The sequence below is a fragment of the Marmota monax genome, unplaced genomic scaffold, assembly GCF_021218885.2.
Source record: "Marmota monax isolate L192 unplaced genomic scaffold, Marmota_monax_Labrador192_F-V1.1 WCK01_AAM20220418_F8-fsc00069, whole genome shotgun sequence".
Lineage (NCBI taxonomy): Eukaryota > Metazoa > Chordata > Mammalia > Rodentia > Sciuridae > Marmota > Marmota monax.
The window spans coordinates 6,391,296-6,418,257 of NW_026695243.1; the positions used below are offsets into that span (position 1 = coordinate 6,391,296).

Genomic DNA, 26,962 nt, shown 5'->3' on the forward strand with positions numbered 1-26,962 from the left:
AAGAGGGAGCCGCGCAACACAGCCCTGGCGCAGCCGGGCCCTGGGAGCTCAAGGCCTGGCCCCTGAGGCCCGCGACCGCGCCCCGTGGGCGGGCCGGGGGCGGGGCAGCCTTTGGAGCTGGGCTGCCCCGGCGGGCGACTGGCCCGCGGCCTCCCAGCATCAGAGAGCGGCCGCGGCTGAGGATACCCCTCGGCGCCGCCCGCCCGCCCCGGGAGTCGCGGCCGAGAAGCCTGGCGCCCATTGGCGGCGCGATTCGGCGTTCCAGCCCCCTCGACGGCCACGCCCCCTCCGCCGCCGCCGCTTCCCGGCTCCGCCTCCTCCCCCTCGGGAGCCGCCTCCGTCGCCGCCGCCACTGCCGCCGCTGCGAGCCGGGGCCCAGCCAGCGCCCGCCGCGCCGGAGTCCAGTCGCAGCCCGAGCCGCTGCCTGCGGCCCTGCCATGAGCGGAAGCGCCGCCGCCGCGGTCACCGCCGCCGCCGCCTCAGCAGCAGCCGCCGCCGCGCACTTCCAGCCTCAGTCGTCGTCTCCAAGGCCGGGCCCCGCCGAGCTCGGGCCCCCGCGCCGCCCGCGCCCCCAGCCGCCGCCGCCCCGGCCCGAGCCCGCCGCCGCCGACCGCCTCAGCCCTCCGGGCCACGGGCCTCTCCGGGCGGGCGCGCAGGGTGGCGGCGCCTGCGGCCGAGCGCCGGGAGCAGGTACGGGGTCCTGGAGCTGGCCAGGCGGGGAGGGGCGTGGGTCGGCTCTGGGGGCGGGGGCCCCAAAGGCGTGTGGTCCAGCAGTCCGGCGCCGCGGAGGGGGAGGAGCGTTGTCCGGCTCAGCTTTGTCCGGCCCCGGAGCCCCTGTGAGCCCTGCGCCTCTGCTGCGCCGAGCGACTCACAAAGCGTTTTCCCACCCTGTGGGTGGCCTTCTCCCCCGGGGTGGGTAGGGCTAGACCTCGATAAGTCTCCGCTGGGCGGAGAAGAAAACTGAGGCTTAGAGGGGGAAGTGACTTGCCCAAGGTCACATAGCCGGCGAGAGTCGTAGGGACCCGGGGCTGGCACCGGCCCGGAGCGGAAGGAACTGGGAGGAGGCCCCCAGCCCCCGAGAACTGAAGGAGATTGCACAGGGAGGAGGGGGCTAGGGCCTGGTCCTTGGCATACCCACCCAGCCCTTTATGGGCTCGTTTAGGAGAAAAGATCTCTTGCGGAGTGGGACGGAGGAGCTGAGGCTGCTTGGGGAGCCGCAGGGGCGAGAGACTGCTGTGAGGGGTGTGCTCTCGGTGAGAGGGCTTTCTTAAGTGAATGGGGCAGAGCTTCGGAAACTTCTTATTGTGGGGACCGCTTGGTCCCTGCCAGGCCACCTTCCCAACCACTGCACGGACTAAGCTAGTTCAGCTGGAATTAATGGGGGAGGGAGGCCTGCTCGGTTTTATGGAAATGCCGATGTCTTTTTCACGAAATGACCTGGGGTTCGTTCGTGCCACAACCAGAAATTGTATATGGCCCTGGTAAAGGCATTTACAACTGAAGGCTATATGAGTTTTTTTTTCCAGGTGGTCTGGACCTACACACTTGGAGAACTCCCAGAGAAAGAACAGCTATCCCAGGCGGGGAAGGGAAAGGAAGCTGGGAGGGTTGGAACCAGTCAGTCACCCTCCTGCTTGGCATGCAATAATCAGAAATCCCTTTTTTTGGGGTGGGTGGGTGGGTGATTAGGTGGGTTGTTTTTACTGTGGGTGTATCTTGGAAAGAGAAGGGAGAGATGTGCAGTTACAGAGGAAAGGGGAAGAGAGCAACGCAGTTGCAGGCAATGAAGAGGGTCCCATGAAGCCAGAAAATAGACACTGGAATGAGGAAAAAGGAGAGGGTATTCAGTCATTGTGGGGGAAGGGAGATGAAAGGTTTGCTGAAGGGGGGAGGGTGTCTAGTGTAGAGAAAAAGATATGAGGATGTTTCAAAGAGGAAGCCAAAGGTGATGAGTTTGAAAAGAGTCTGTTAGAGGTGGATGTTACCTTACAAGGTTGAGTTTATTGTTTTGGTCTGTAATCACTTCATTTTCTTTGAGTAAGGATAGTCAAATACTTTATGGAAACATTCTAGCTTTATCACTCCTCCCGACCCCACCCCATTCCTGCTCCTGTTATAAGGATGCAGGCCCCCAAATGCCCTTAGTATTATCTTGGAAGTAAGTCACTACAAAAGAGGGAAAGGAAAGACTAATTAACCAAATGCACTAATTAAGGCCCTTTGTCCAATATGATTCCTTGTTTAAGTCAGCTGTTTTTTTGCTGTCCTCCTGCACCTCAGCTTTCCAGCTGTGGTGGCTCTTGGCGGGGTGCTTTGGGAAGAACTGCTGTGCTTCAGACAAGACATATTAGGTTTACCCCCCCCCAAAAAAAAAAAAAAAACTGTAAGAAACATATGCTTGACAGATAAATTCACATTTGTATAAGAAAATATACAGACTTATAATCAGGAAGATGCAAATTGAAACAACAGTGGATGCTATTTCATACCCATCTTATAGGCAAAATTAAATGCTGTGATAATTATTAGTAAGGTTGTGGGGAAATACACTGTTATATACTAGTGTGAATGTAAATGGGTACAGCTGCCATGGAGAGTGGTGATATAGTGATGTCTAGTTGAAAGTGGGCAGACATACCCATCTACCTAAAATTTCCCTTTTTGGTATATATTCAAAGAAATCATTATACCTTTTTTTAAGAAAATAAATACCAAAGAAGTATAAGACTGCTTATTCCAGCTTAAATTTCCACCAACAGACAATTATAAAAATTTTTAGAGCCACACAATTGAATAGTATAACAGTGTAGAAAAAAAATTTTAGCCAGTACATTAAAATGATCTTATGGAGCATGTGTCTGTAATCCCATCCTACTTGGGAGGCTGAAGCTGAAGGGTGACAACTTTGAGGCCAGTCTGGCAACTTAGCAAGAGACTATGTCTCAAAAACAAACAAACAAACAAAAAATGACTGGGGATATAGCTCAACAAGTCTCAGAAAAACTCTAACACAATCTTTCTACTTGTGTAAGATATGAAAACATGGAAAATAATAGTTTGTGGTTATGCACATATGTAGTAATAGTATAAAAACATGTGCAGGTAATACTAACACAAGTAATACTTGTCTTGGGTAGAGAAGATGAGGATAGGATTGAACAGAAGCATGTAAAGGGCTTTAACTAATACCTATAATATTACCTGAAACCTCAGTCACACATTAAGATTTGCTATCTTTGGGATGTGGGGTACAGAGATATTAAGTATATTACTCTAAATATTTTTCAGAAATATTTCTCATATGCAAAACATTTTCTTGTTTACAGAACACAAGAGTTTTTGTCCCATAATAATGGAACTCTAGCAAGCTACAGACTCCAACTTAGTCCAGCCTGTTAGACATGCAGGCTGGTGATTCTTTTCTACCCTACTCTGACCTGCCTAACCTAGTTCTGCTGTGGATGACATTTATTTGGGAACTGCTGATAGGTGTGGAGGATTTCCTAGTCTTTCTAAACTTTCTAGTGGCCCGAGGTCAGCAGTTTGAGCTTTGTCAAAATAAATGCTCTAGCACATTCTGATTTATTAGGTATATATGGAGGGGCTCAGACATCTGATTTTGAGAAAGCTCCTTAGTAGTTGGTTTTTTTTTTTTTTTTTTTTTGATACTGGGGATTGAACTCAGGGCATTCGATCACTGAGCCAAATCCCCTGCCCTAGTTTGTATTTTATTTAGAGACAGGGTCTGACTGAGTTGCTTATCACCTCACATTGCTGAGGTTGGCTTTGAACTTTCAATCCTCCTGCCTCAGCCTCCCAAGCTGCTGGGATTACAGGTGTGCGCCTCTGTGCCCAGATAGATTTTTCTTTTTTTAATATTAATTTTATAGTTGTAGTTGGACATGATACCTTTATTTTATTTATTTTTATGTGGTGCTGAGGATCAAACCCAGGCCCTCACACATGGTAGGTTTCGTGCTACTGCTGAGCCACAACCCCAGCCTTCCTGGTAGTGTTTTTTTTTTTTTTTTTTGTATTGGGATTGAAACCACTGACTTAATATCCACAGAACTTAATTTTTTATTTTGAGATAGGGTCTCACTATAAGTTCAAGGCCCTCCTGTATCAGTGAGATTATAGGCATGTGCTATTGTGCCCAACTGCTCCCCAGTAGACTCTTGATGCCCACTGAAGTTTGGAAGCACTGTTTTAGCTTTGCCATAGCCTTCCTCAGGCTGTATTCTGTTGTCCCTCCTAGAAATCTGGGGTATGATTTGGACTCATGCAATACTCAGCTCTTTGGTGAAGTCTAAAAGAATATAGGGTTGGATGCCCATACCCATTTTAATCCAGGTTGTCAACTCTCTTATTTTCAGGCAGGTAACAAAGGGACTTGCTACCTTCCAAGGCTGTTTATCAGCATTTATGACTTCTATTACATATGCCCATGGTTTATAGCTAGGATAAGAGTAAAAAGGGTCTAATCTAGAATGAAAATTAGCCAATTTTGAGAACCTGTGGCCCTGTACATGCTAAGCTTGGGTTCTATCAATCAGATATACCTTTAGGACCGTTGTTGCTTAAAACAAAACAAAAACTACTGGTGACACTGAAAATGAACCCAGGGCCTTGCACATGCCAGGAAAGCACTCTACTATATACCCCAGCACTGCATTCCCCTTCTTTAAAATTATGGACCCTTCTCACCAAATTGCCTAGGCAATTGACTTGGAATTTGCAATCCTCCTGTCTCAGCCTTTCCAGTAACTAGGATTGCAGGCGTGCACCATCATGCCTGGCCCTCATACCTTTTTTAAGAGAAAGGTGGTTCATCCTTCTGCAGATGATACAAATTGTTTTAGTGTTTTAGCTTATGACTTACATTTGTCATTCGGCTATTTGAACCCATAGTTGAACAGATTCTAGTCTTTAGGAAACTGGTTAACCCTTAAGTTGAAAGTTTCCTTTCTCCCAAATATGCTAGTTTTTTTTTTTTCTTTGCTAGATTTCTTTTTTTTTTTTTGTATCAGGGCACTTTGCCATTGAGTTATACCTTCAGCCCTTTTTATCTTAGTTTGAGACAGTCTCATAAAATTATGGAGACTGGTGAACTTGAAATCCTGCTTCAGCCTCCTGAGTCGCTGGGATTACAGCTTTCACTAGATTTCTTTTTGCTGTAGTCCTTGTTCTATTCCTAATGTGTTTAGGGATGAACATATATTAAATGTGAGTTTTTCTGATAATGAAATTTGCAAAATGCTTGTTTTGTTTGTTTTTGTGATGCTGAGGATAGGATACAGGACTTCATATGCCAGGCAAGCACTCCACCACTAAGCCACATCCCTAGCCCTTAAATGCCTGTTTATGTTGATGTTCTTCTTTTTGTAAACCCACTTTAGTGGTACAACATTGGTCCAGGTACACTTTTTATATCACGGTTGCTGTGTAGGAATGTAGATTCCTTCTAGCACAAGGACACCTGTTTTGGGCTATAAGTGAGGGTAGAGATCTGTTACCAAGATGAGCATCTGGTATGTAACTGTGTGTCCTCAGAAAGGGTTCCTTTATCTCATTCACCCAGGTGCCTTATGAATAGCACTGCCCACCAGCTTTGGGACTCTAGATCTAGCTATAACTAACTGGGTCATCCATATTCATCATGGCTCTGCCATGGGAGCTGGATTGGTGCTGGATCTGAGGCTCAAAAGAGTTCTTCATGTAAACTTTTCATGGCAAAGAGCCCCAACCCTGGCTTTACATCAATCACCATGCTCAGCTGAACTGCCCTGTATTTGATCCCTATTATTTATGAAAATATAGAATGAGAGAAATCATTAAAAATACAGAAGTATCAGGTAAGTGAAGGAGAAAAGATAGCTATGTGTCGCATTTGCTCTGATATTCTGACAGTGTTCACTTTGAGGGGGAAATGTAATGTTATTTTTCTCTTCTGATTTCTCCCTTTACCAGCATTCTTGAATTTTTGAAGACCTCAGGCTTTTTAGCCATTTTCGAAAATATTTATCCATTTGTATTTTCCATTAAGTGGTTGTTTATGCTTCCTGCTGTTTCATTTTTTTTCTTGGAGAGAGAGGAGGGAAGAGTATGAAACAAGGACAAGACTGAACTTCCTATTGCTTTTGCAAATAATGGCGGAGTGTTTTCCAGAATAGTTGTCATGGGAGAGTGATATTCTAGGGGCTCAAGGCAGGTACAGGTTTCTATTGACTTTTTATTATTTCTAAACATGATTAAGGCTCTTAGAGAATTGCATTGTGCTTTTACTGCTGTCTTTAAGGAATTTTTAAAAGAAATTATATATAAATAAAACTTAGTGTTTAACAAAAATGATCTTATGTTTGCATAAGGAGAATAAATAGATATTACCTATAGTTCTTACCCAAAGTGGTTTCAGTTTTTCCTCTTTTTCTTTACTTTTATTTATTGTACTGGGGATTGAATTCACGGGCATTCAACCACTGAGCTGCACCTCCAGCCCTATTTTGTATTTTATTTAGAGACAGGGTCTCACTGAGTTGCTTAGCGCCTCCCTTTTGCTGAGGCTGCTTTGAACTCTCCATCCTTCTGCCTCAGCCTCCCCAGCAGCTGGGATTACAGGCGTGTGCCACCGTGCCAGGCTCCCCTCTTCTTAAATGGATATTGGTGCTGTTAACCAAAGTGATATTGGGCAGGTGGAGAATGATAGTATTATACTAGGGTTTATCATTAGTTTCTTCGTGATATAAAAATCTATCACTGCCTTTTTTGCTTTCATGGTAAAATATACATAGAAATAGGGGAGTGAGAGATTACAAGTTTTGATGTATATGCTCATTTGATTTCTTTAAAAGACAAGTGAAGGAAAAAGTGGTAAGAGGAAGAAGTATGTGCATGGAAGAAAGTAGTAGGCAGTTAGGTTGTAGGGCATTCTGTGGTGCTTTTGAGACATTACTTGAGTTGAAGAGAAGTTATCTATTCTGCTTTAGCATCTTTGATTTCAGTGTTTGTAAATGGTGCTTGCTGAGCTTCTGTTGAAACCTATATTATTGTCACAGAATTTAAAAATGGGCATTTCTCAGACAACTACAAGAGGGTGAGCTGAAAGCAAAGTCAAGTATTCATTTCATAATTACTTTTGCAAATAGAGAGGAGTTGGGATTCATAATAAATAAAAAGTATTTTTCATTTGTGCCTTTTTTTTTTAAAGAGAGAGAGAGAGAATTTTTTTTTAAATATTTAGTTTTTTTTAGTTTTCAGCAGACACAACATCTTTGTTTGTATGTGGTGCTGAGGATCGAACCCAGACTGCACGCATGCAAGGCAAGCGCGCTACCGCTTGAGCCACATCCCCAGCCCCTTGTGCTGTCTTGTTTAAAAATAAGTTCTAAATGCCTCTTTGTATATTGATTTTTTTTATTGCCACCTTAGTACATATTTGAGCATCTACTGGGGGCCAGTAATGCTAATACTGGCATTAGTATGTGAACACCAATTCACTCCAGTGATAACTTTCATTGTCAGAAACCTAGCTATACTGAGATGAGCACAGAGGGTGCGCTTCAGGACAGCTGTTGCTTGCTTTTCTTCCCTATTTCTTGTTTCCTTCTGCTCCCTGGCCTTCTGGGCTTGTGGTGATTGTGCCCATCTGTCAGGACAGCATCCGCCCCTATCCCCATGGGGAGGAGTGGAGAGGCTGAGGGAACCCTTACTGATTACCATGAGAAAAAACCCAGAATCAATATTGAAGCCAAACTGAGGGCCACCCTAACAGATCCAACTCCTCTGTTTCTGTCACCCATCCTTTGCAGTGGAGCCTGGAAAGCATCCCTCCATTGCCCATCTTACAAAGAAGCTTTGTGTATAAGGATGTTCTAAAAGGCGGGGTCACTGTAATTATAATTCCTTAAGCACAACCAAGTAATGGGGGCAGACAGGGTAAAGATGATATCCAAGTACTTGTTGGTAGGGAAAAGTCAGGGAGGGCTTAAAAATCATCTGGGAATAGTATCCAGAAGTAGATAATAGAGCAGCGTTGGTGATGCTGACAGGAACATGTTTAAGTGAGTACATTTAAGAGTTTTCTACTACTTGCAAGATTATTGAGGGTTTAAAAATACAAGATTGAGCATGAAACTTTTTCCCCTTATCTGAAATTGTAACTGAAAAGTACTTTAGAAGAAGGTATATAGAAATCTGGGTCTGCTTTGCTTTGTGTTTGTGTTGTTAGAGTGATTGATTGAGTTCTGAGTTTTGAAAAGCCAAATATCTAACTTGCTTACTTACCAGGGCATACTCCCACTAATCTGTTTTTTTTTTTTTTTTTGTAAGTAAGTAATGACTGACATTTTGGGGAAGTTGATTTTCCCTGCTGCTACCAGGAAAAAAAAAATCATTCTGGAATATGAGCTTAATAAACTTTTTTTTTTTTTTTTTTTTTGTGATACTTGGGATTGAATTCAGAGCCTTGTACATAGACTCTACCACTGAGATACATTCCCAGCCCCTGTTATTTTATTTAAATTCAGGCTCTTGCTAAATTGCCCAGGCTATCCTAGAACTTGAGATCCTCCTACTGCAGCCTCCTGAGTAGCTGGTATTATAGGCATATTCCACTATACCTGGCTGTAATAAACTATATCCATCATTCTGTCATAATGTGCTTCTCAGCTCTATTGCCAATCTTTAAGTGAAAACATTTTAAAAATATATTAACCACTACTATATTACTTGTTATTAATATGTCAAACAAACTGCTTAAAAAGTATACTAAATAGTTGCTTGCAGAGGTGATCTTTAGGTTTTAGGATAGTGGCCCCCGGTAGTCTTTACTCAGGATGAGTAAAGAGCCCTCTTTTTTTTTGTTATAATTAGCATTGATATCTATATTGTACAGGTAAATAGTGTGTATCCCATGCAAACCGATAGCTATTGTAAACTGGCCCTTCTTCGAATTCTTTGGAGTCCAATCAAGAGTTGGACCTTATCCTTTTTTTTTTTGTGGGGCATGGGTACTGGGGATTGAACTTAGGCACTCACAATGAGCCACATCCCAGCCCTATTTCATATTTTATTTAGAGATAGGGTCTCACTGAGTTGCTTAGCTCCTTGCTTTTGCAGAGGCTGGCTTTGAACTCATGATCCTCCTGCCTCAGCCTACTGAGCCACTGGGATTATAGGTGTGCGCCACTGTGGCCAGCAGGAGTTGGACCTTATTCTTATTGTTTAGTATGATTTTGTCCTGGTTTGAGGAAATCTACATTAAATTTATCTTCACATAAGTCTACTGGGTAGCTCATTAAAAATCCTGTACAGGGGCTGAGGCTGAAGCTCAGTGGTTAAGTGCTTGGCTCGCATGTGTGAGGCACTGGGTTCAATCCTCAGCACCACATAAATAAGGATGCTTTGTGTTCATCTACAACTAAATAAATATTAAAAAAAAAAATCCTGTACAGATAATCCTTCAAAAAGGCTGTACTAATCAATCTGATAGCTACATTTTGTGAGGTTTTTTTTTTTTTTGTCCTGGGGAGGACTGAACCGTATCTCTAGCCCTTTGTTGTTGTTCTTTTTAGAAAATTTTTATCTTGAGATAGGGTCTTACTAAGTTGCTTAGGATCTCTCTAAATTGCTGAGGCTGGCTTCAAACTTGTGATCCTCCTGCCTCATCCTTCCAAGTTGCTGGGATTGCAGGTGTGTGTCTCATGCCTAGCATTAAAAATATATAAGGATCTATTTTATCTGCTTTTAGTGAAAAAGTCCCTTTTTGGGGGGGGTTTAAAGTATTTTATTATGCTAAAAAACCAATTTTTGATTATATGCAAGCCAAAGAAATGTATACTTGATGCAGTTATTTATTACAATTAACTTTATTTTCCAAGATTGTTTAATAATAGAATATATAGTTAAATAAAGATATTTTCCACAATGATATAAGACTGTTCACATTCCTTTTTTTAAATTTTTTTAATTTGTTCTTATTCATTATATATGGCAGTAGAATGTATTTTGACATATTATACATATATGGAGTATAACTTCTCATTATTCTGGTTGTATATGATATAGAATTACATTGGTTGTATAATCATATGTGCAAAAAAGTTTTTTTTAATCCCTCCATTTTGGTCAAGTATGTTGATCAGTAGAACTTGTATTTTAACTTTTTAAAAAAATATATTTTTTAGTTGTAGATGGACAAAGTATCTTTATTTTGTTTGTTTATTTTTATGTGGTGCTGAGGATTGAACATAGTGCCTCACACATGCGAGGCAAGCGCTCTACCCCATTTTCTTAGAAAATCTCCCATGTTCTGTGATTCTGAGATTTTTTTTAAATTTTTTATTTTTTTTTTGGTACCAGGGATTGAACCCAGGAGAACTTAAACACTGAGCCACATGCCCAGCCCTTTTTTATATTTCGTTTAAAGACAGAATCTTTCTACGTTTCTGAGGCTGGTTTTGAACTTGTAGTCCTCCTTCCTTAGCCTCTGAGCCAAGCCCCTGGGATTATAGGGGTGCACCATGGCACCCAGATGATCTTTCTTTTTGTTTTTTGGTATGGAGGATCAAACCCAGGGTTTTGTGCATGCAAGACAAGCACTCTACCTACTGAGCTATATCCCCAGCCCAGGATTCTAAGATCTTAACCATGTATTTTTGGGGGCACTTAGGCAGATACAAAACTTGTCTGTCTGTCTGTCCCCCAAATCAGCTCAAGAATGGGTGTTTTTATTTTTTAAAACCTTACTTTTCATAATAAACTCTAATTTTTCATGAGCTAAAGCATAAGCATATTCTTTTGTTAAGTAGAATGGAATATGAACATACAGGTATCAGTTGGAGAACCTACTATTATGTCAGTGCTGTCTGAACCAGTGGATTATTTGAGAAAGATAATCTAGCATAGTGATTCCCCAATGTTTTGCCTTAAAATTGGTTGGGATCCTTGTTCATTCTCTATCATAAAGTAAATCGTGAGGTGGCCTAAAGTTGGAATCTGACATTATGTAAATTTTCTCATAAGCAGTTTTTGATGGAAAAATGGAATTCTAAGGTCCAAACGAGGTACAGTACTTATAGACTTTTGGAATGTGTCCTGTTTTTGAGTTGAGAACTTGCCAACTCAAATCTTTTTTCCCCTTCTTTGCCAGATTTTGTGTGTGTGTGTGTAAGAGAGAGAGAGAGAGAGAGAGAGAGAGAGAGAGAGAGAAAGACTGAGGATTGTATTCAGCGCTTCATTCATGCTGGACAAGTAAATGTTGTACCACTGACCTACACCCCCAGCCCTCCTACTAGCTTAATGATACTTAGAACAAATTAACTTTTTACCTCTCAAAATTACTAACCAGTATGGAATTAATTCATAGGAGGAAGACATTCTTTCTATACAAACCAGTAAAAACTAATCCAGACAGTTGAGTTTTTATATACTTGCTGGTTTATTAATAATCAATAATCTTAACATCAGAATATAGTATAATGTTTGGGGGCTCTTAAGGAAGATGCTGTTTACTATCTTTGGCAGGAACTCTGTATTTTCATTGTATGTTACTGGGGATTGAATTTAGGGTCTTGCAACATACTCTATGAGTGCCCTCCCACTGAGATAGAACCATCCAACCCTTTAAAAAAGGTTTTTCTTTGAGTTGGGTCTTGCTAAACTGCCCAGGTTAGCCTTGAATTATTGATCCTTTTGTTTCAGCCTCCAGAATTGCTGGGATTATATGTGTGCCACCAAACCTGGCCTGAATCCTGAATTTTTGTGACCTTATTATCCAAGATTTTTTTCTTTTTTTTTTTTTTCCTTTTCAGTACTGAATCCAGGGACTTGCACATACAGGCAAGGTTTCTATTACTGACTGGGCCATATCCCCAGCCCCAGTGTTTTCTATCAAAACTGTGCGTAAACTGGGTGCGGTGGCCCATGTTTGTAATCCCAGTGATTAGGGAGGCTGAGGCGGGAGGATCACTAGTTCCAGGCCAGTGTGGGGAAACTTGATATCCTGTCTCAAAATAAAAAGGGCTGGGTTATAGGTTGTAGCTCAGTGGTAAAGCACCCCTGGGTTCCACTTCCAGTGCTGCAAAAACAAAACTAAAGATAGAAAACAACCAAAAAAAACTCCCAAATGGGGCTGGGATTGTGGCTCAGTGGTAGAGCGCTCTCCTAGCACGGGCGGGACCCGGGTTCGATTCTCAGCACCACATACAAAAATAAAGGCATTGTGTTGTGTTCATCTACAAAAAAGATATTCATTCTCATTCTCATTCTCTCTCTCTCTCCTTAAAAAAAAAAAAAACTCCCAAACTCTGCATGTGTTGTGAGGAACAGTTAGAAATTAGTGCTATTCTGTAGTGATATTTTAAAGCTTTAAGCTACTACTATATGATTTTTTTTTTTTTTTGGTGGTAGTGGTGGTGGTGAGGTCCTGGGGACTGAACCCAGGACTGTTCTACTATTGAACTACAAACCTAGTCTTTTTTTTTTTTTTTAATTTATTTCTTACATACATGACAATAGTGGAATGCATTATATTCATAATTATCCATTCACAGCACAATTTTTCGTAATTCTGTATATAAAGTATGTTCATATCAAATTATGCCATTATACATGAGCTCTCTCTCTCTTTTTTTGCATTACAATTCTTTTTTTTTAAATACTTTATTTTTTATTTATTTTTTTTTAGGTGGACACAATATCTTTATTTTTTATTTTTATGTGGTGTTGAGGATCGAACCCAGCGCCCTGCACATGCCAGGTGAGCGCACTACCCCTTGAGCCACATCCCCAGCCCACATTACAATTCTTAATACATCTTTATACCACAATTTATCATATCTCTGTTTGTATATAACGTATGTTGACACCAAATTCACATCTTCATACATGTATTTTGTTTAATTTTTTAAAAATTTTAAGATGGTATTTTATTTTGATTTTTTTTTTTTTTTTTAATTTATTATTTTGAGTTGCTGAGGTTGGTGTCAAATTTGGGATCCTTCTGTCTCAGTCTCCTTTCTGGGTTATAGGTATGTGTTACCATGCTTGGCCATTTTTTGTTTTTTGTTACTAAAGATATCAAACTCAGGACCTTGTACATGTTAGGCCAGCACATGTCACTGAGCTACATCTTCAGCCTTTTTCATTTTTTATTTTGAGACAAGGTCTTGCTAAGTTGCAGAGGCTGGTTTCAAATTTATAATTTTCCTGCCTCAACTTCCTGAGTAACCTGGGATTACAGGCATGTACCTCCATGCCTGGCAGAATTTGACTCTATATATTTTGAATCTAACTGTTGGTGGACAAAATGATTTAAAAAATTAATTCTGTTTCAATTGACAGAAGTGATTTTTTTTGGGGGGGGAATTGGGGATTGAACCCAGGGACACTTGACCACTGAGCTACATGTCTACCACCCCCTCCCATTTTATTTTTGGTACCAGGGGTTGAACTTAGGGGCACTGGACCACTGAGCCACATCCCCAGCCCTATTTTGTATTTTATTTAGAGATAGGATCTCACTGAGTTGCTTAGCTCTTGTTTTTTCTGAGGCTGTTTTTGAATTTGTGATCCTCCTGTCTCAACCTCCCAAACTGCTGGGATTATAAGCGTGTGCCACCATGCCTATCCCTATCCCTTTTTATTTTGAGTCACAGTCTCACTAAGTTGTTCAGACTGGCCTTAAACTTGGGATCCTCCTGCATCAGTTTACTGAGATGCTGAAATTATAGGTGTGCACCATTTAAAAAAAAAATTTATTATTTAGTTGTAGTTGAACACAATACCTTTATTTGATTGATTGATTGATTATATGTGGTGCTGATTATATGTGGTGGGCCTCGCAGGTGCTAGGCGAGCACTCTACCACTGAGCCACAACCCCAACCCAGAAGTGATTTTAACAATTTTGGAGCTATGTTGGAGAAGTTCAAAAAGGTGTGGAGTGTGGGTAGAAATCGAACTAATAATACTATACTGAAATCTTTTTATAGTACTTTTGAGATATAAACATGTTTCCTTTTGAAATAGTTATTTGGTAGTTATTTTCCTGATACCATGTAATTAAAAACTCAAGGCCAAATTTTATTTTAAGGCTTAATTAAATCCCCTTGTTTTTGTATGGGAAATTATCAGATTGAAAGGAGGCTTTATAAATTTTAATTCTAAGATTGCTTTATGAAGGGAGAGGCAAATCAATTGTATATGGGCCCCACAGAATTGACCATGCTATTTCCTGGGTCTGGGAAGCTGAGTGGGGGACTGTGTAGTAATGGGGTAGAGCAGAAGCCTGGTAGGAGCCAGAAGTGAAACTGGAAACGCCTTAAAAAGACAGATTGCTGTATTGTAAATTAAGCTGAATTGAGCAGTGAGACTACAAATATTTGTTTCTTTTTTGTGGTAGTAAGGATTGAACCAGAGGCACTTTGCCCCTGAGCTACATCCCCAGCCCTTTAATTTGTGTTGAAACAGGGTGTCACTAAATTGCTGAGGCTGGGCTTGAATTTGTGATTCTCCTACTTCAGCCTCCCAAGTATCTGAGATTACAGGCATGCACCACCTGTACAGATGTTTCTTAAGCACAAATGTGTATGTATTCATCTGTAGTTTTCCTGAGAGTCATTGTGACTGCAGTAAGACAGAATGGAGGAAAATAAGAGAGGCAAAGGGATCATGCAGGCAGGGGTTTCAGGATGCAAGTTTTTAAATGAAATCTGAACTTTCCAGAGAAGTAGCAGGAAATTAAAGGTGGAATGCTGGGGACATTTACCTGGCTTCCTAAACTATATGGAGGTGAGGACTGCGACATGAAAGTGGGGAATAGGTAACACTTATATGTTGGTAAAACTGTTCAGTTTCGAACAGAGAAAGTATATCCCTCTGGTTTGTTTTAAGATGATGGATTTCCACCTGGGCACATCCCAGCTACTTTGGATACCGAGGCAGGAGAATTGTAAATTCAAGGCTAGAGTCTTGCCTAGCACATGGGAGGTACTAGGTTCAATCCCAACACCTTAAAAAAAAATTCCCATTGTAATATTAATACAAAAATTAGCTAATCTTGTTAATTTTATTATGCCTGGAGTTTACATCAAAATTCTTTTTAAAATAACTCATGATATAACATTGTCACCTAAAAGGAATAAATTTCCAGGGAGATTTAATGGTGGTTATGTGCTGTCTGTCACACACAAGGATGACACTGCCAGCATGCTCTAACTAGGGCATGAAGAGCTGATGTTTTCCTTGCAGGACTGATAGAGATACATTTATATTCTAGAGATTAAAAACCACTGATTTCCTCCATGTCTTAAGCCACTCACAGACACAGTGTAGGTGGGTACAGGTTAATATGGATTGGGATTATGATTTATGGCTCTGAGTTAGATCTGTGTTTCTCACACTTTACTTATGCACAACCTGAGGATCTTGTTAAAATTCAAGGACCCAGGTGATGGTGGACCTAGTTTTAGTAGCCAGGAGATGAAGTAGTGGTTCACGAACTTCAGCATATACCACGATTATGTGGAGGGCTTGTTAAAAGGAAAATTACTGGGCCGCATCACCTGAGTTTAGCTCACTGAGGTGGGGCCTGATAATTTGCATTTTAAACAAATGTTTATTTGTTGCTAATATAACTGAGGGGGAGGGGAAAATTTAGAGAGTTATTGAGGTAGAGTATAAATAACTCTGAGGAGTCAGGTGTGGTGCTGTATGCCTGTAATCCCAGTGACTCAGGAGGCTGAGGCAGAGTGATCCTGAATTCTAGGCCATAATGAGACCCTGTCTCAAAATAAAAAAATTAAAAAAGGACTGGGGATGTAGTTCAGTGGTAAAATGCCCTTGAGTTCAATCCCCAGTACCAAACAACAACAACAACAAACCTAAACCCCTGAGGAGAAACATGCCATCTATCTTGGCTCCCTCCCCTCCTCCTAGATGCTATCTGCTGTGTTGCCCAGACTGGCCTTGAACTTTCCACTCTCCTGCCTCAGCCTCCCAAGTAGCTGGTATTATTTTTTATTTTGAAAAGTTGCTGAGGCTGTAGTTGAATTTGCATTCCTCCTGCCTAAGCCTCCCAAGTCAATGGCATTGTAGGTGCGCGCCCACCATGTCCAGCCCATCTTGGCTTCTTTTTTTGGGTATCAGGGATTGAATTCAGGGACACTTGACCACTAAGCCATATCCCCACCCCTATTTTTTTTTTTTTTTAATTTTATTTATAGACAGGGTCTATACTGAGTGGTTTAGTGCCTCGCTTTTTGCTGAGGCTGGCTTTGAAATTGCAGTCCTCCTATCTCATCCTCCCCAGCTGCTGGGATTTTAGGGCCTCAGCAATAAAATGCACTGGCTCAACTTGGCTTCTTGAACTTTCTTTTTTTTCCCTGAAGCTCAGGATGACCCCGAGGCGTTATGTATGCTAGAAGGATGTTCTGTTGCTGAGCTGAATGAACTCCAGCTCTTGAGCATTATTTTCTAACTGGACTAAAAGTGATGGAAAAGAAGATTGAAGAAAATAGTAGAATATACCATTCATGTGAAATAACATCCTATAAAACAATTCTCTGTATTTTGTTGTATATATGTTTCACCATCTGTCTAGATATCCCACTAAACTGATACTAACAAAGATGATTATTTCCAGAGAGGAAAAAAATGTAGGCTCATGGAGGGTGGGACTTCAGTTGTCAAGTTTTACTTTTTTCCTTCTTTTTTGTGGTACCAGGGATTGAATCCAGGGCCTTTGGCGTGCTAGGCAAGCGGTCTACCATTGAGATACATTTCCAGCCCCTTTTATTTTATTTTATTTTGAGACACGTTCTTGCCCAGACTGGAATTGAACTTGTCCTCCTACTTCAGCCTCCTGAGTAGCTGGGATTATAGAGATGTAACATCATGCCCTGCAAGGTTTTACTATTTAATGAAGATACTGTGCTTTTATAATTAATTTTATAAAAGTTAGAAGTCTGGGCCACCTTTTCTACTGCCTCTTTGCTCCAGATAAAGAACTCTCAGGCATTTTGGACTGAAGGGTTGGAAGAGATTATTTATCCACCTCACCTGGCAGAGCAGCCTGCATTATAGGATCAGGTTCTACTCAGCTGTCTCCTGTCTGCTTTTGGGGCCTCAGCAATAATTGTTCTGATTTCTCTGATTTCATCCCATGTGTTTTCTGTGGGCTCCCCACCCCAATTTTGTAATTGTTCCTTTTATAAAAAAAAGCACTCAGATTATTCTCTTTTTAATAATGCAGAATAGATGTCTCTTTTCTCAAAATAGATGTCAAATGCCTTTTTTCCCCAAAGAATTTAACCTTTTTTTTTTTAAATTTGTTTTTTACGTGATGCTGAGGATCGAACTCAATGCCTCACTCAGTGGCGAGTGTTCTACCACTGAGCTACAACCTGAGTCCGGCACTCACGTTATTCTAATTTGTGTCTATTATGTCTTCATTGTTGGGACCTTTCTGATGGTTTCTGATGTTTTCTTTAAAATATTTTTTAGTTGTAGATGGATATAATACTTTTTACTGGATCGAACCCAGTGCCTCACATGTACTAGGCGAGTACTTTCCTATGTTCTTGTTCCTCTCTTTACTGTAGTACCAAAGGTGGTAACAGGTACCATTTTGTTGCATGTTCTTCTAAATACTTTCTGTTCATAGCAACTCTCAAGTGTATTTGTGTGTGTGTGTATATATATATATATATATACACGGTAAACACATGGTCATATTATATTTCTCACTCTAATTTTTTTTACTTTGTGGCCATCTTTGTATATCAGTTTAAATATCTACCTCATTCTTTTTTTTTTTTTTTTTTAATATTTTTTAGTTGTCAATGGACATTTACTTTGTTTATTTTTATATGGTGCTGAAGCTCGAACCCAGTGCCTCGCAGTGCTAGGCAAGCACTTTACCACTGAGCCACAACCCTAGCCCCTCTACCTTATTCTTAATAGTATAAGAATACTTAATAGTATAAGAATACTTAATAGTATAAGAAATATAATAATATTTCATTATATTTCATGTGGACATAATACAGTTTCACCATCTTTTTTTTTTTGGTACCAGAGATTACAGGCATGTGCCACCAAGCCCAGCAACATTCTTCTTGCTTTTGACAGAGGTTTTTCATTGTGTTCCTTTGAATTTTGCTGATGTTAGGGAAAACTCTTATTTCATAACCTGACTTTCCCCTGCTCTTTATATTTCCATAGATTTTTCTTGTGTTTTCTAGTTGAATAACCTGATTATTGGCAAATATTGCTGATTTAGACTCCTTTTCAATATTTCCCTCCTTTTTCTTATTGCATTGGTTAGACCATAAAATTCAGGAAAATGTCACATTTTCAACTTCAGTGTATTAAGACTGCTTTGGGAGCAGGGTGCTGTGGCGCATGCCAGCTGGGCTCCCAGCGGCTCCAGAGGCTGAGGCAGGAGGATTGAGAATTCAAAGCCAGCTTCAGAAAAAGCAGGATGCTAAGCAACTCAGTAAGACCCTCTCTCTAAATAAAATACAAAACAGGGCTGGGGATGTGGCTCAGTGGTGGAGTGCCCTTGAGTTCAATCCTCAGTACCAAAAAAAAAAAAAAAAGACTGCCTTGGGTTATTCAGGAAAATGTCACATATTCAGCTTTATTTGCTGTATTAAAACTGCCTTGGTTATGTTTCACTCTTTATTGTTGGGTCAACTGTGGGACTGAAACCTGACAGATTAGGGAAATTTTTTTATTGAGTTTTTCTCAGAGTAGATGTCAAATGCCTTGCTCTTTATTCCTTGGTACTGGGTGCCAGGAATGCTTTACCACTAAGCTAAAAACCTCAGTCTTTTTTCTTTTATCTTTCAAACCGGGGCCTTGCTAAATTTCTGAGGATCTCACCAAGTTTCTGAGGCTTGCCTCTTGTTGGAATTACAGGCATGTGACCTCATCCCCAGAGCCTCATTCAAATATAATAGGTACCTATCTTTGTATTTGTCTGATTCACCAGTACCATTGTACCCTCCATGACCATGTCTCTGCATTATTATAAATGATTTTTGTCTGGTATACCTTAGTGGGAGACAAACTATAACCAATAAACATACCACAAGTGCTACTCAGGCTGAAGTTGTGGCTCTTTGTGTAGAGTGCTTACCTCATGTATGAGGCCCTGGGTTTGATTCTCAGCATCATAAATAAATAAATAAATAAATAGGGAAAAGGGCCATATCTAACTTTAAAAAAAAAAAGAACAGTTAAAGCAGCATAAGGAAAGAATGAAGGGAGTAAGTACTGTTAAAATTCGTTGGTCAAATAAAAGTCTCTTTAGTATGGTGACATTTGAGCAGAGACATGAGGGAAATGTAAAATCAAGCTGTGTAAGTGCAGAATCCCTGAAGCAAATGAGTGCTTGTTATATTGAAGGATCAAGAGGGACTTCTGAGTGGCCAGAGAGGAGTGGAGTGACCTGAGGTAGTAAGGTGACCTTTTAAGCTGTTAGGTATATATATATATTTTTTGGGGGGTAGTGGTGGTTCTGGGAATCAAATCCAGGACCTCATTATGTAAGGCAGGCACTCTACTGCTGAACTACACTCACTTCCAGCTCCAAAAAGACTTTCTTTTTGACTTTTTGTGAATGAGACCGATCACAAAGTATAATAGCAATAATATGATCAAGATTTCACTCTCAGAATGATCATTCAGGCTGCTGTGCTGAGAATGAGTTATAGAAGGGTAAGGGTTGAAGCAGGAAAAGCAGTTAGGAGGCTATGGTGGTAGAGCAGGAGAAATTCAAGGTGCTTTATGTGCTAATTGGTCGTAGCTGGGAAATTGGCTAAGTGAGAAACAGACTGTTTAGTGTACAGTGAGTCACCCTTCAGCCTTTGTCAGCTTGACCACCCCCCCCATCCCCACCCCTTTTGGGTACAAGGGCTTTCTTTCACTTTCCTGAAATTGTGTCCAAAACAGTGGACATCAGGCCACATCTTACTCCATTTCTTACCAGAATTCTCCGCAGGATTTACCTCTTCTTGGATTACAAACTCTGTAATTTCATAATCCTGGGTTTCCTCTCACCTTTGTGTAGACTTTTTATTTTTCTTTTTCCCCTAATCAGTTTATATTTGAATTTCTTAGGAGTTGTGCCTTCATCTCTTTCCTGTGTTCTCTTTCTAAAAGATAGTATTTATTCCCAAGGACATAAATATTATTTATATGCTGACAATTCTCAAATTTATACTTTACTTGGAGCTCATACTTTACATGTCTACAAGTGAAATTATGCGAACTACTCTTGCTCCTATAGTTTTTTTTTTTTTCACCAGAAAATGACACCTAGTTACTGTTTCGGGAAACTGGGAGTCATTTTGGACTACTTTGTTTTTGTCACATATCTTTCTCTTACCACCACATTTTTCAGTAAGTTCTTTCTAACCCATCTCTAAAATCTATCCTTCCTTCCTTTTGCTTGAAGCTATCCCATTTCTTTCTCTGAGTTACCATAGTAGTTTTTCAACTGGTCTTTATACCACTTCTTTGGCCTCTTCCCATTTTCTTTCCGCACAGAAGCCAAAGGGCTTTTAAAAGAATAGGTCACATGGCTACTTAAAACCATTCAGTGGCTTCCATTGCACTTGAGCTTAACTCAGTTTTTCCTGTCTCTCCCTTAAGTTGTTTTCTCTGCATAGAATGTTCTCATTCTATTCTTTTAGACATCAACTCCTACTCATCTATGAGCTTTAGCTTTCTTTGAGGCCCTCTTTGATTGTTCATTTTAAAGACAGTTTTACCTCTTTCCTCTTTCATTGTATTATTTTTTTCTTTCATTAGCTCTAAGCCAAAATTTACCATTACTCTATCATGGGTTTATACATCTGGTCCAGACTTTTTTGTCCCTCTGTGTCTGGCAGGACAGATGAGTCTCTCTTTTAGCAAGAAAGTTTGGTCTTGACTGTGATGTATCTCAAAGAAAGTGGATTCAGAAGAGTCTGCAAATAATTTTTCAGTTTGCCTTGGGTAAGTTTTCAGAAGCCCATTTTCCTTTGATGTTTATTCTTTCTTCATATATACCCATTCCCTTTCTATCTTGATCACCTTCCTTTTGCCCAAGGCTGGCAAGATCTTTGATATGTTGTATTTAGGCCTGGGAAGACCTGATCCTGGCTCCAGTTAAGGTGGCTTTTGGATCATCTTATTCTTTAAAATTGAACATCTGCAGGACAGACAAACCTCTCCCTCATTTTGGCCACCTCTCCCAATATAACTTGGATATATTATTCTAAAGTACCTCCTTCTGACCAGGAGTTTGACATTGGAAAGAACTTGGGGAATGGAGGAAACTGGGATCCCCCTATCCTTCTCTTTAAAAGTTCTGTTTTTCCACTAGACAGCAAGCAGCATGAGATGATCTGTGTGTTCAACATCATGATGTACCTGATGTTAATCTTGCTCCTAACACTTAATACATAGACAAGGAATAGGACTGGAACAAAAGCTGGTGGTTATTTTGTGAGAACTTCATCTTACTGATGGTGGGGCTTCTTTTCCTTTCATGCTTCTGATATTCAGAATGATGTTGTCACCCTACCTGCAGCAAGAGTTCCCTTTTATTGTTTCTTCTCTGGGCAGAGCTGAATGTGACCAAAGTTTATGCCTTAGAATGTATTTCTTGTTGCTGAATGCCACCTTCAGTTACCACTTTGTTTTTGTTCTTTTAGTCTGGGATTGAACCCAGGCGGGCCTAACCACTGAGCTATGCCCCCAGCCCTTTTTAATATTTTGTTTAAAGATAGGATCTTGCTGAGTTCTTTAAGACCTTGCTAAATTGATGATGCTGCCTTTGCACTCGTGATTCTCTTGCCTTAGTCTCCTGAGCTGCTGAGATTGCAGGCATGTGCCACTGTGCCCAGCATCACTTTGTTTTTATGTGTGCTGACATTACTGATTAAGTTAGTTGCTGCTTCCCTAGTCTGTCACGTGTTCCTGGCCCAGGAAATGCCTGTTTCTTACCACTATACTTTTTTTAAATATATATATGTGTGTGTGATGTGTGTGTGTGTGTGTGTATTTATTTTTTTAGTTATAGTTGGACACAATACCTTTATTTAATTAATTTCTTTTTTTATGTGGTGCTGAGGATCAAACCCAGGGCCCCATACATGCCAGGTGAGTGCTTTGCTGCTGAACCACAACCCCACCCCTTACTGTTAATTTAACTATACTTTTGATTTAACTCACTCTCAAGATCAACCTTGTTCTTGGTAACAGGTTTGGGGCCAGGCACTTGTATATACACTTAATGTTGTCACCTCCATTTATTCCGTGTATGATAGCTTGACTAAAGCAATACAGATAGGTTCTTTTTATTCCTGCCTTTGAATTTTGTTTGGTTGGTTAAATTTTGGATTAGATTAGTTTCTTTTTCTTTTTCTTTTTTTTGGTACCAGGGATTGAACTGAGGGGGCACTTAACCACTGAGCTATATTCCTGTCCCTTTTTATTTTATTTTTTAAATTAAATTTTATTTTTTTAAACTTTATTTTAATTGTTTACTTTTTTCTTTGGTGCTGAGGATCAAACCCAGTGCCTGACATGTGCTAGGCAAGTGCTCTGCCACTGAGCCACATCCCAGCCCCGCTTTTTATTTTTTGAGACAGGGTCTTGCTAAGTTGCTGAGACTGGCTTTGAACTTGCAATCCTCCTGACTTTGCCTCCAGATTAGGTTAGTTTCTGCCTTTCTGTGATCACTTATGTTACAGAAGTGAGTCACCACTTTTGCAAACTGAGAATAACCTATTTGTAATTTCCCCCCACTTCCTTCTTTGTTTGCTAGACACCTATTTGGAATCATCATTGTTAACTCCCTGTGCTTATATCAAATAATTGATGTGACAATAGTGGAAGAGTTGGAATTTCTAGTATATTTATTACTCCTTACTCCCCCCACCCCCATACCAGAGATTGAACTCAGGGACACTCGACCACTGAGCCACATCCCCAGCCCTATTTTGTATTTTATTAGAGATAGGGTCTCACCGAGTTACTTAGCAAGTCTTGCTAAATTGTTGAGGCTGGCTTTGAACTCCTGCCTCCGCCTCCCAAGCTGCTGGGATTACAGGCGTGCGCCACAGCATCCGGCCTCTCTTTACTTTTTGAAGTCCTTACTGTCTTAAAGGCAGTATCCTCAGTATCTTTTAGGCAGTTGATTATGACCTTTTCTCTAGTTGTAAGCTCTAATTGTGGCCCTGAGTATGGCTTTCAGATATTATGAAGCACAATTTTGGTGAATGGATTTCAGTTTCTGCTTTTTAAATTAGAAATAAAAATTGTTTTTGCCAGGCCCAGTGATGTACACCTGTAAGCCCAGCCATTAGGGAGGCTGAGACAGGAGGATTGCAAGTTCAAAGCCAGCCTCAGCAATAGTGAGGTGCTGAGCAACTCAGAGCGGCCCTGTCTCTAAATATAATATAAAATAGGGCAGGGTTTATGGCATGGTAGTTGAGTACCCCCAAGTTCAATCCCTGTACCAAAAAAAAAAAAAAAGTTTTTGTATCAAAAACAATATTGTTTTTTAAGTGAAAAGTTTTTCCCTTAAAAACACTGGATAGCAGTAGCCTTAAAATACATAGGTGTAAAGTAGAACGTCTGTGCTGATGTTACCAGTCACCTTAGAGAATCTTGTGTGCACTGCTTTTTTTCCTTTTCCTCTTTCTTTCTCTTTTTCTGGGGGCAGGGTACTGAGTATTGTACATGTCACTAAAAAATGAAAATGATTTTTTTCCCTGAAATTCATAAACTGCTAAAGTGAAGACAATAATTAATGGTGGTGAAAGGAAAGCAGGATTTCTTTGTAAGCCCCATACAATAATGTTTTATGTAGTTGATATATGATAAAGTGTCTACATGTACATACATATTTACACACCAGAGTGTTAAATATAAAAGAGTACTAACTAATCAAAATACCTGAGTGAGAGCAATACTCTAACCCTGGGTTTTGAGAGAGCTATTTTCATTTTGGACAATTAGAAGGAGTTAATAATACCTTATCACAGTTTAATAAGTTTAAGTAACCATAAGAAGTGGTAATACTAGTTGAGATAAAGTCATTTCAGGGATGGTTTTTGACTGTTTATGGATGCTGGGAGGCCTTTACCTTAGGGACTCTGTTATCCCTTCCCACATATTTTCAGAGTGTCCATGGAGGGCAACCTTTCTTTCTTACAAAATACCTTGATTCTTGCAGGCATGGTGACACACACCTATAATCCAGTGTCACACCTATAATCCAGGGGGCTAAGGTCAGAGGATCACAAGTTTGAGGACAGCTTTGGAAATTTAGTGAGGCCCTGTATAAAAATTTAAAAAAAAAAAGGGGGGGGGGTGGGTGGCTAGTGATATGGCATGGTGGTTAAGCACCCTTGGGTTCAACCCTCATACCATAAAAAAAAAAAAAGATAAATAAAAATTAAATAAATAAAAATTTAAAAAAGGACTTGGGGATATAGCTCAGTAGCAAAGCACCCCTGGGTTATATCACCAGTTAACCTCTACCACCACCACCAAAAAAAAAAAAAAAAAAAAAAAATCTTGTTGCAGGATGTATAATGGACTTGTATCTCTGTTTTGTTAACCTTGATTATGGTCTGTTAGTGTTGATACTATATTGAGGTTCTATATTCCAAAAGGGTTGTGTATTTGAAGAAAATAAACTCATTACCTTTGTTTTACTTAAAGCAGTGATTCTTAATCTTTTTGGCATCATGGGTTCTTTTTGAGGATCTGATAAAAACTGGACCTTCTTTAACACATGAAGGTATGCACTCTGATTTTGCATATGGTTTTAGGATGACACAGACTTCTGAAATCTATTGGTAAACTTTTTTTAAGCTTGAGGACTTCACTTTGGAAACATGTGCCTTAAAGCTTATTATCAACAATAAGATTTATACCTATGAGCTCTAAAGTTATTCTAACAAAGAGTTTAAATTATTTAAGTAAAATTTGTCATTTGTGTCCATGTGCAGACTCTCAGAATCTTATGATGTAAGCAGAACTCAGTTGAAAGGGTAGATGTGTATCTTTCTGCTATAACTTACTATGAAAGACTTAAACTATTTAATTGGCAATTAATCTATTAATTTTAACTTCAGTCAGAAATTCTGCCCATCCCTGAACTGTTAACCTTTATGCATTTTGTATAGTTTAGCAAGATTGTTTCATCTTCAGTTTGGTTTAAATGTGATTGATTTTTCTATGAGTTTAATGCCTCCATGTTCAGGAAAACTAGTACTAGTTCTCAACTAGTACTACCACTTATTATGATTGCTTAAACTTATTAAACTGTTGGAAGGAATTATTAACTCCTTCTGTTTGTCCAAAATGAAAATATCTCTTTCAAAATCCAGGGTTAGGGTATTGCTGTCACTCTGGTATTTTGACTAGTTAGTACTTTGAGGATAAATCCATGATCACAAGAACCTATGATAATCCTAGTCTTACTTTAATATAAATTCATCTAGAAGAAATTAGAATTTAGTAATTCGCTAGCTTTTTATTCCTGGTAGGACTGTCATCTATGTATTTAAAGAATTGGGATAAGGCTGGGGGCATAGATCAGTGGCTGAGCACTTGCCTAGCATGTGTGAAATACTGGGTTCAATCTCCAGTACCATACACACAAGAAAAATTAGGGTAAATTTTGGCTCCCTTATGTTTTTTATTTATTTTGTTGTCTTGGGGATTGAATCCAGGGTCTTTAGCATGCTAGCCAAGTGCTCTATCACTGAACCATATTCCCAGCTCCCAGCTTTTTTTTTTTTTTTTGAGAGAGAGAGAGAAAGAAAGAGAGAATTTTTTTTTTTTAATATTTATTGTTCAGTTTTCGGCAGACACAACATCTTTGTTTGTATGTGGTGCTGAGGATCGAACCCGGGCTGCACGCATGCCAGGCAAGCGCGCTACCGCTTGAGCCACATCCCCAGCCCCACCCAGCTTTCTAATGGTATTATTAGCTTGTACTTTATTCCATAATCTTGTAAAATGTGTATTGATGAAAATGGTACAAAAAACAGTTGGATTAGAAATCAGCAGTTCTAATAATACCTTCCTCCCAACCTCCACTAAACAACTCTTGATCTTGGGTGAATCACTTAATCTTCCTGGACTTTCCCTCATCTATAAAACAGGGAGATTGAGTTCTTATCATTTTGAAGATCATTAGGGTTCATAGGTTTTATAATTCTAAAACATATCTACCATTAAATAGGTCAGCACAGTGGTCAACCCAACTCTGTTTATTTTCCTATTTTGACATAATATAGGATATAACAATTCGGGAACTAAGGAGATTGAGTATTGAGCGCTCCAGAAATGGAGAAGCGGTGGGCATTCATTAGATTCAATATGCTCAGTAGGCTGACAGGTGAATTGCAGGAAGTGACTCAGAAACTCTCAACCTGGCCAGGTCTTCACTGGCAAGACAGAGCCTAGGACAGGTACTTGAAGGGAAAAACCAAGGGTTTGAGATTAATGAAAGAAAATAATCTTTTTCTCTCTTAATTCTACAGAAGTCAGCATTTTTTTAAAAGGCATCTAATTGATGTTAATAATGATTATCATGAAAAATTTAAGAAAACATTGCATTTAATGATTTCTAAAGCATAGAAATGCATAATTATCTTTTGGAATAATTTAAGTAAAGATATTTGAAATAATTATTTGTTGGATCAGTGTTAATAAAGAAAATTTGTTGGGGGGGCTGGGGTTGTGGCTCAGCAGTAAAGCGCTCGCCAAGCACATGCAAGGCCCTGGGTTTGATCCTCAGCACCACATAAAAATAAATAAATGAAATAAATGTATTTAAAAAAAAAAAACAAAGAAAAATTTGTCTAGATGGAGCTTCTTCCTGTGATGCTGGAAAAATTATTCTCACCATAAAAATGACAACAATAAGAAGTAGGTCATTTCTTAAATTA

General features: G+C 40.0%; 1 protein-coding gene across 2 annotated transcripts in view; it reads left to right on the plus strand.

Moving 5' to 3' along the window:
* The first annotated feature begins 422 nt into the window (after window positions 1–422).
* Window positions 423–26,962, plus strand: part of Rnf38 (ring finger protein 38) — a 127,396-nt gene continuing 100,856 nt past the window's right edge. For both annotated transcript variants that reach the window (XM_046457329.2, XM_046457330.2), the window contains exon 1: window positions 423–690. In XM_046457329.2, coding sequence (XP_046313285.1) covers window positions 438–690 — 253 coding nt within the window. In that variant the 5' untranslated portion in view covers window positions 423–437. The remainder of the gene's footprint in view (window positions 691–26,962) is intronic.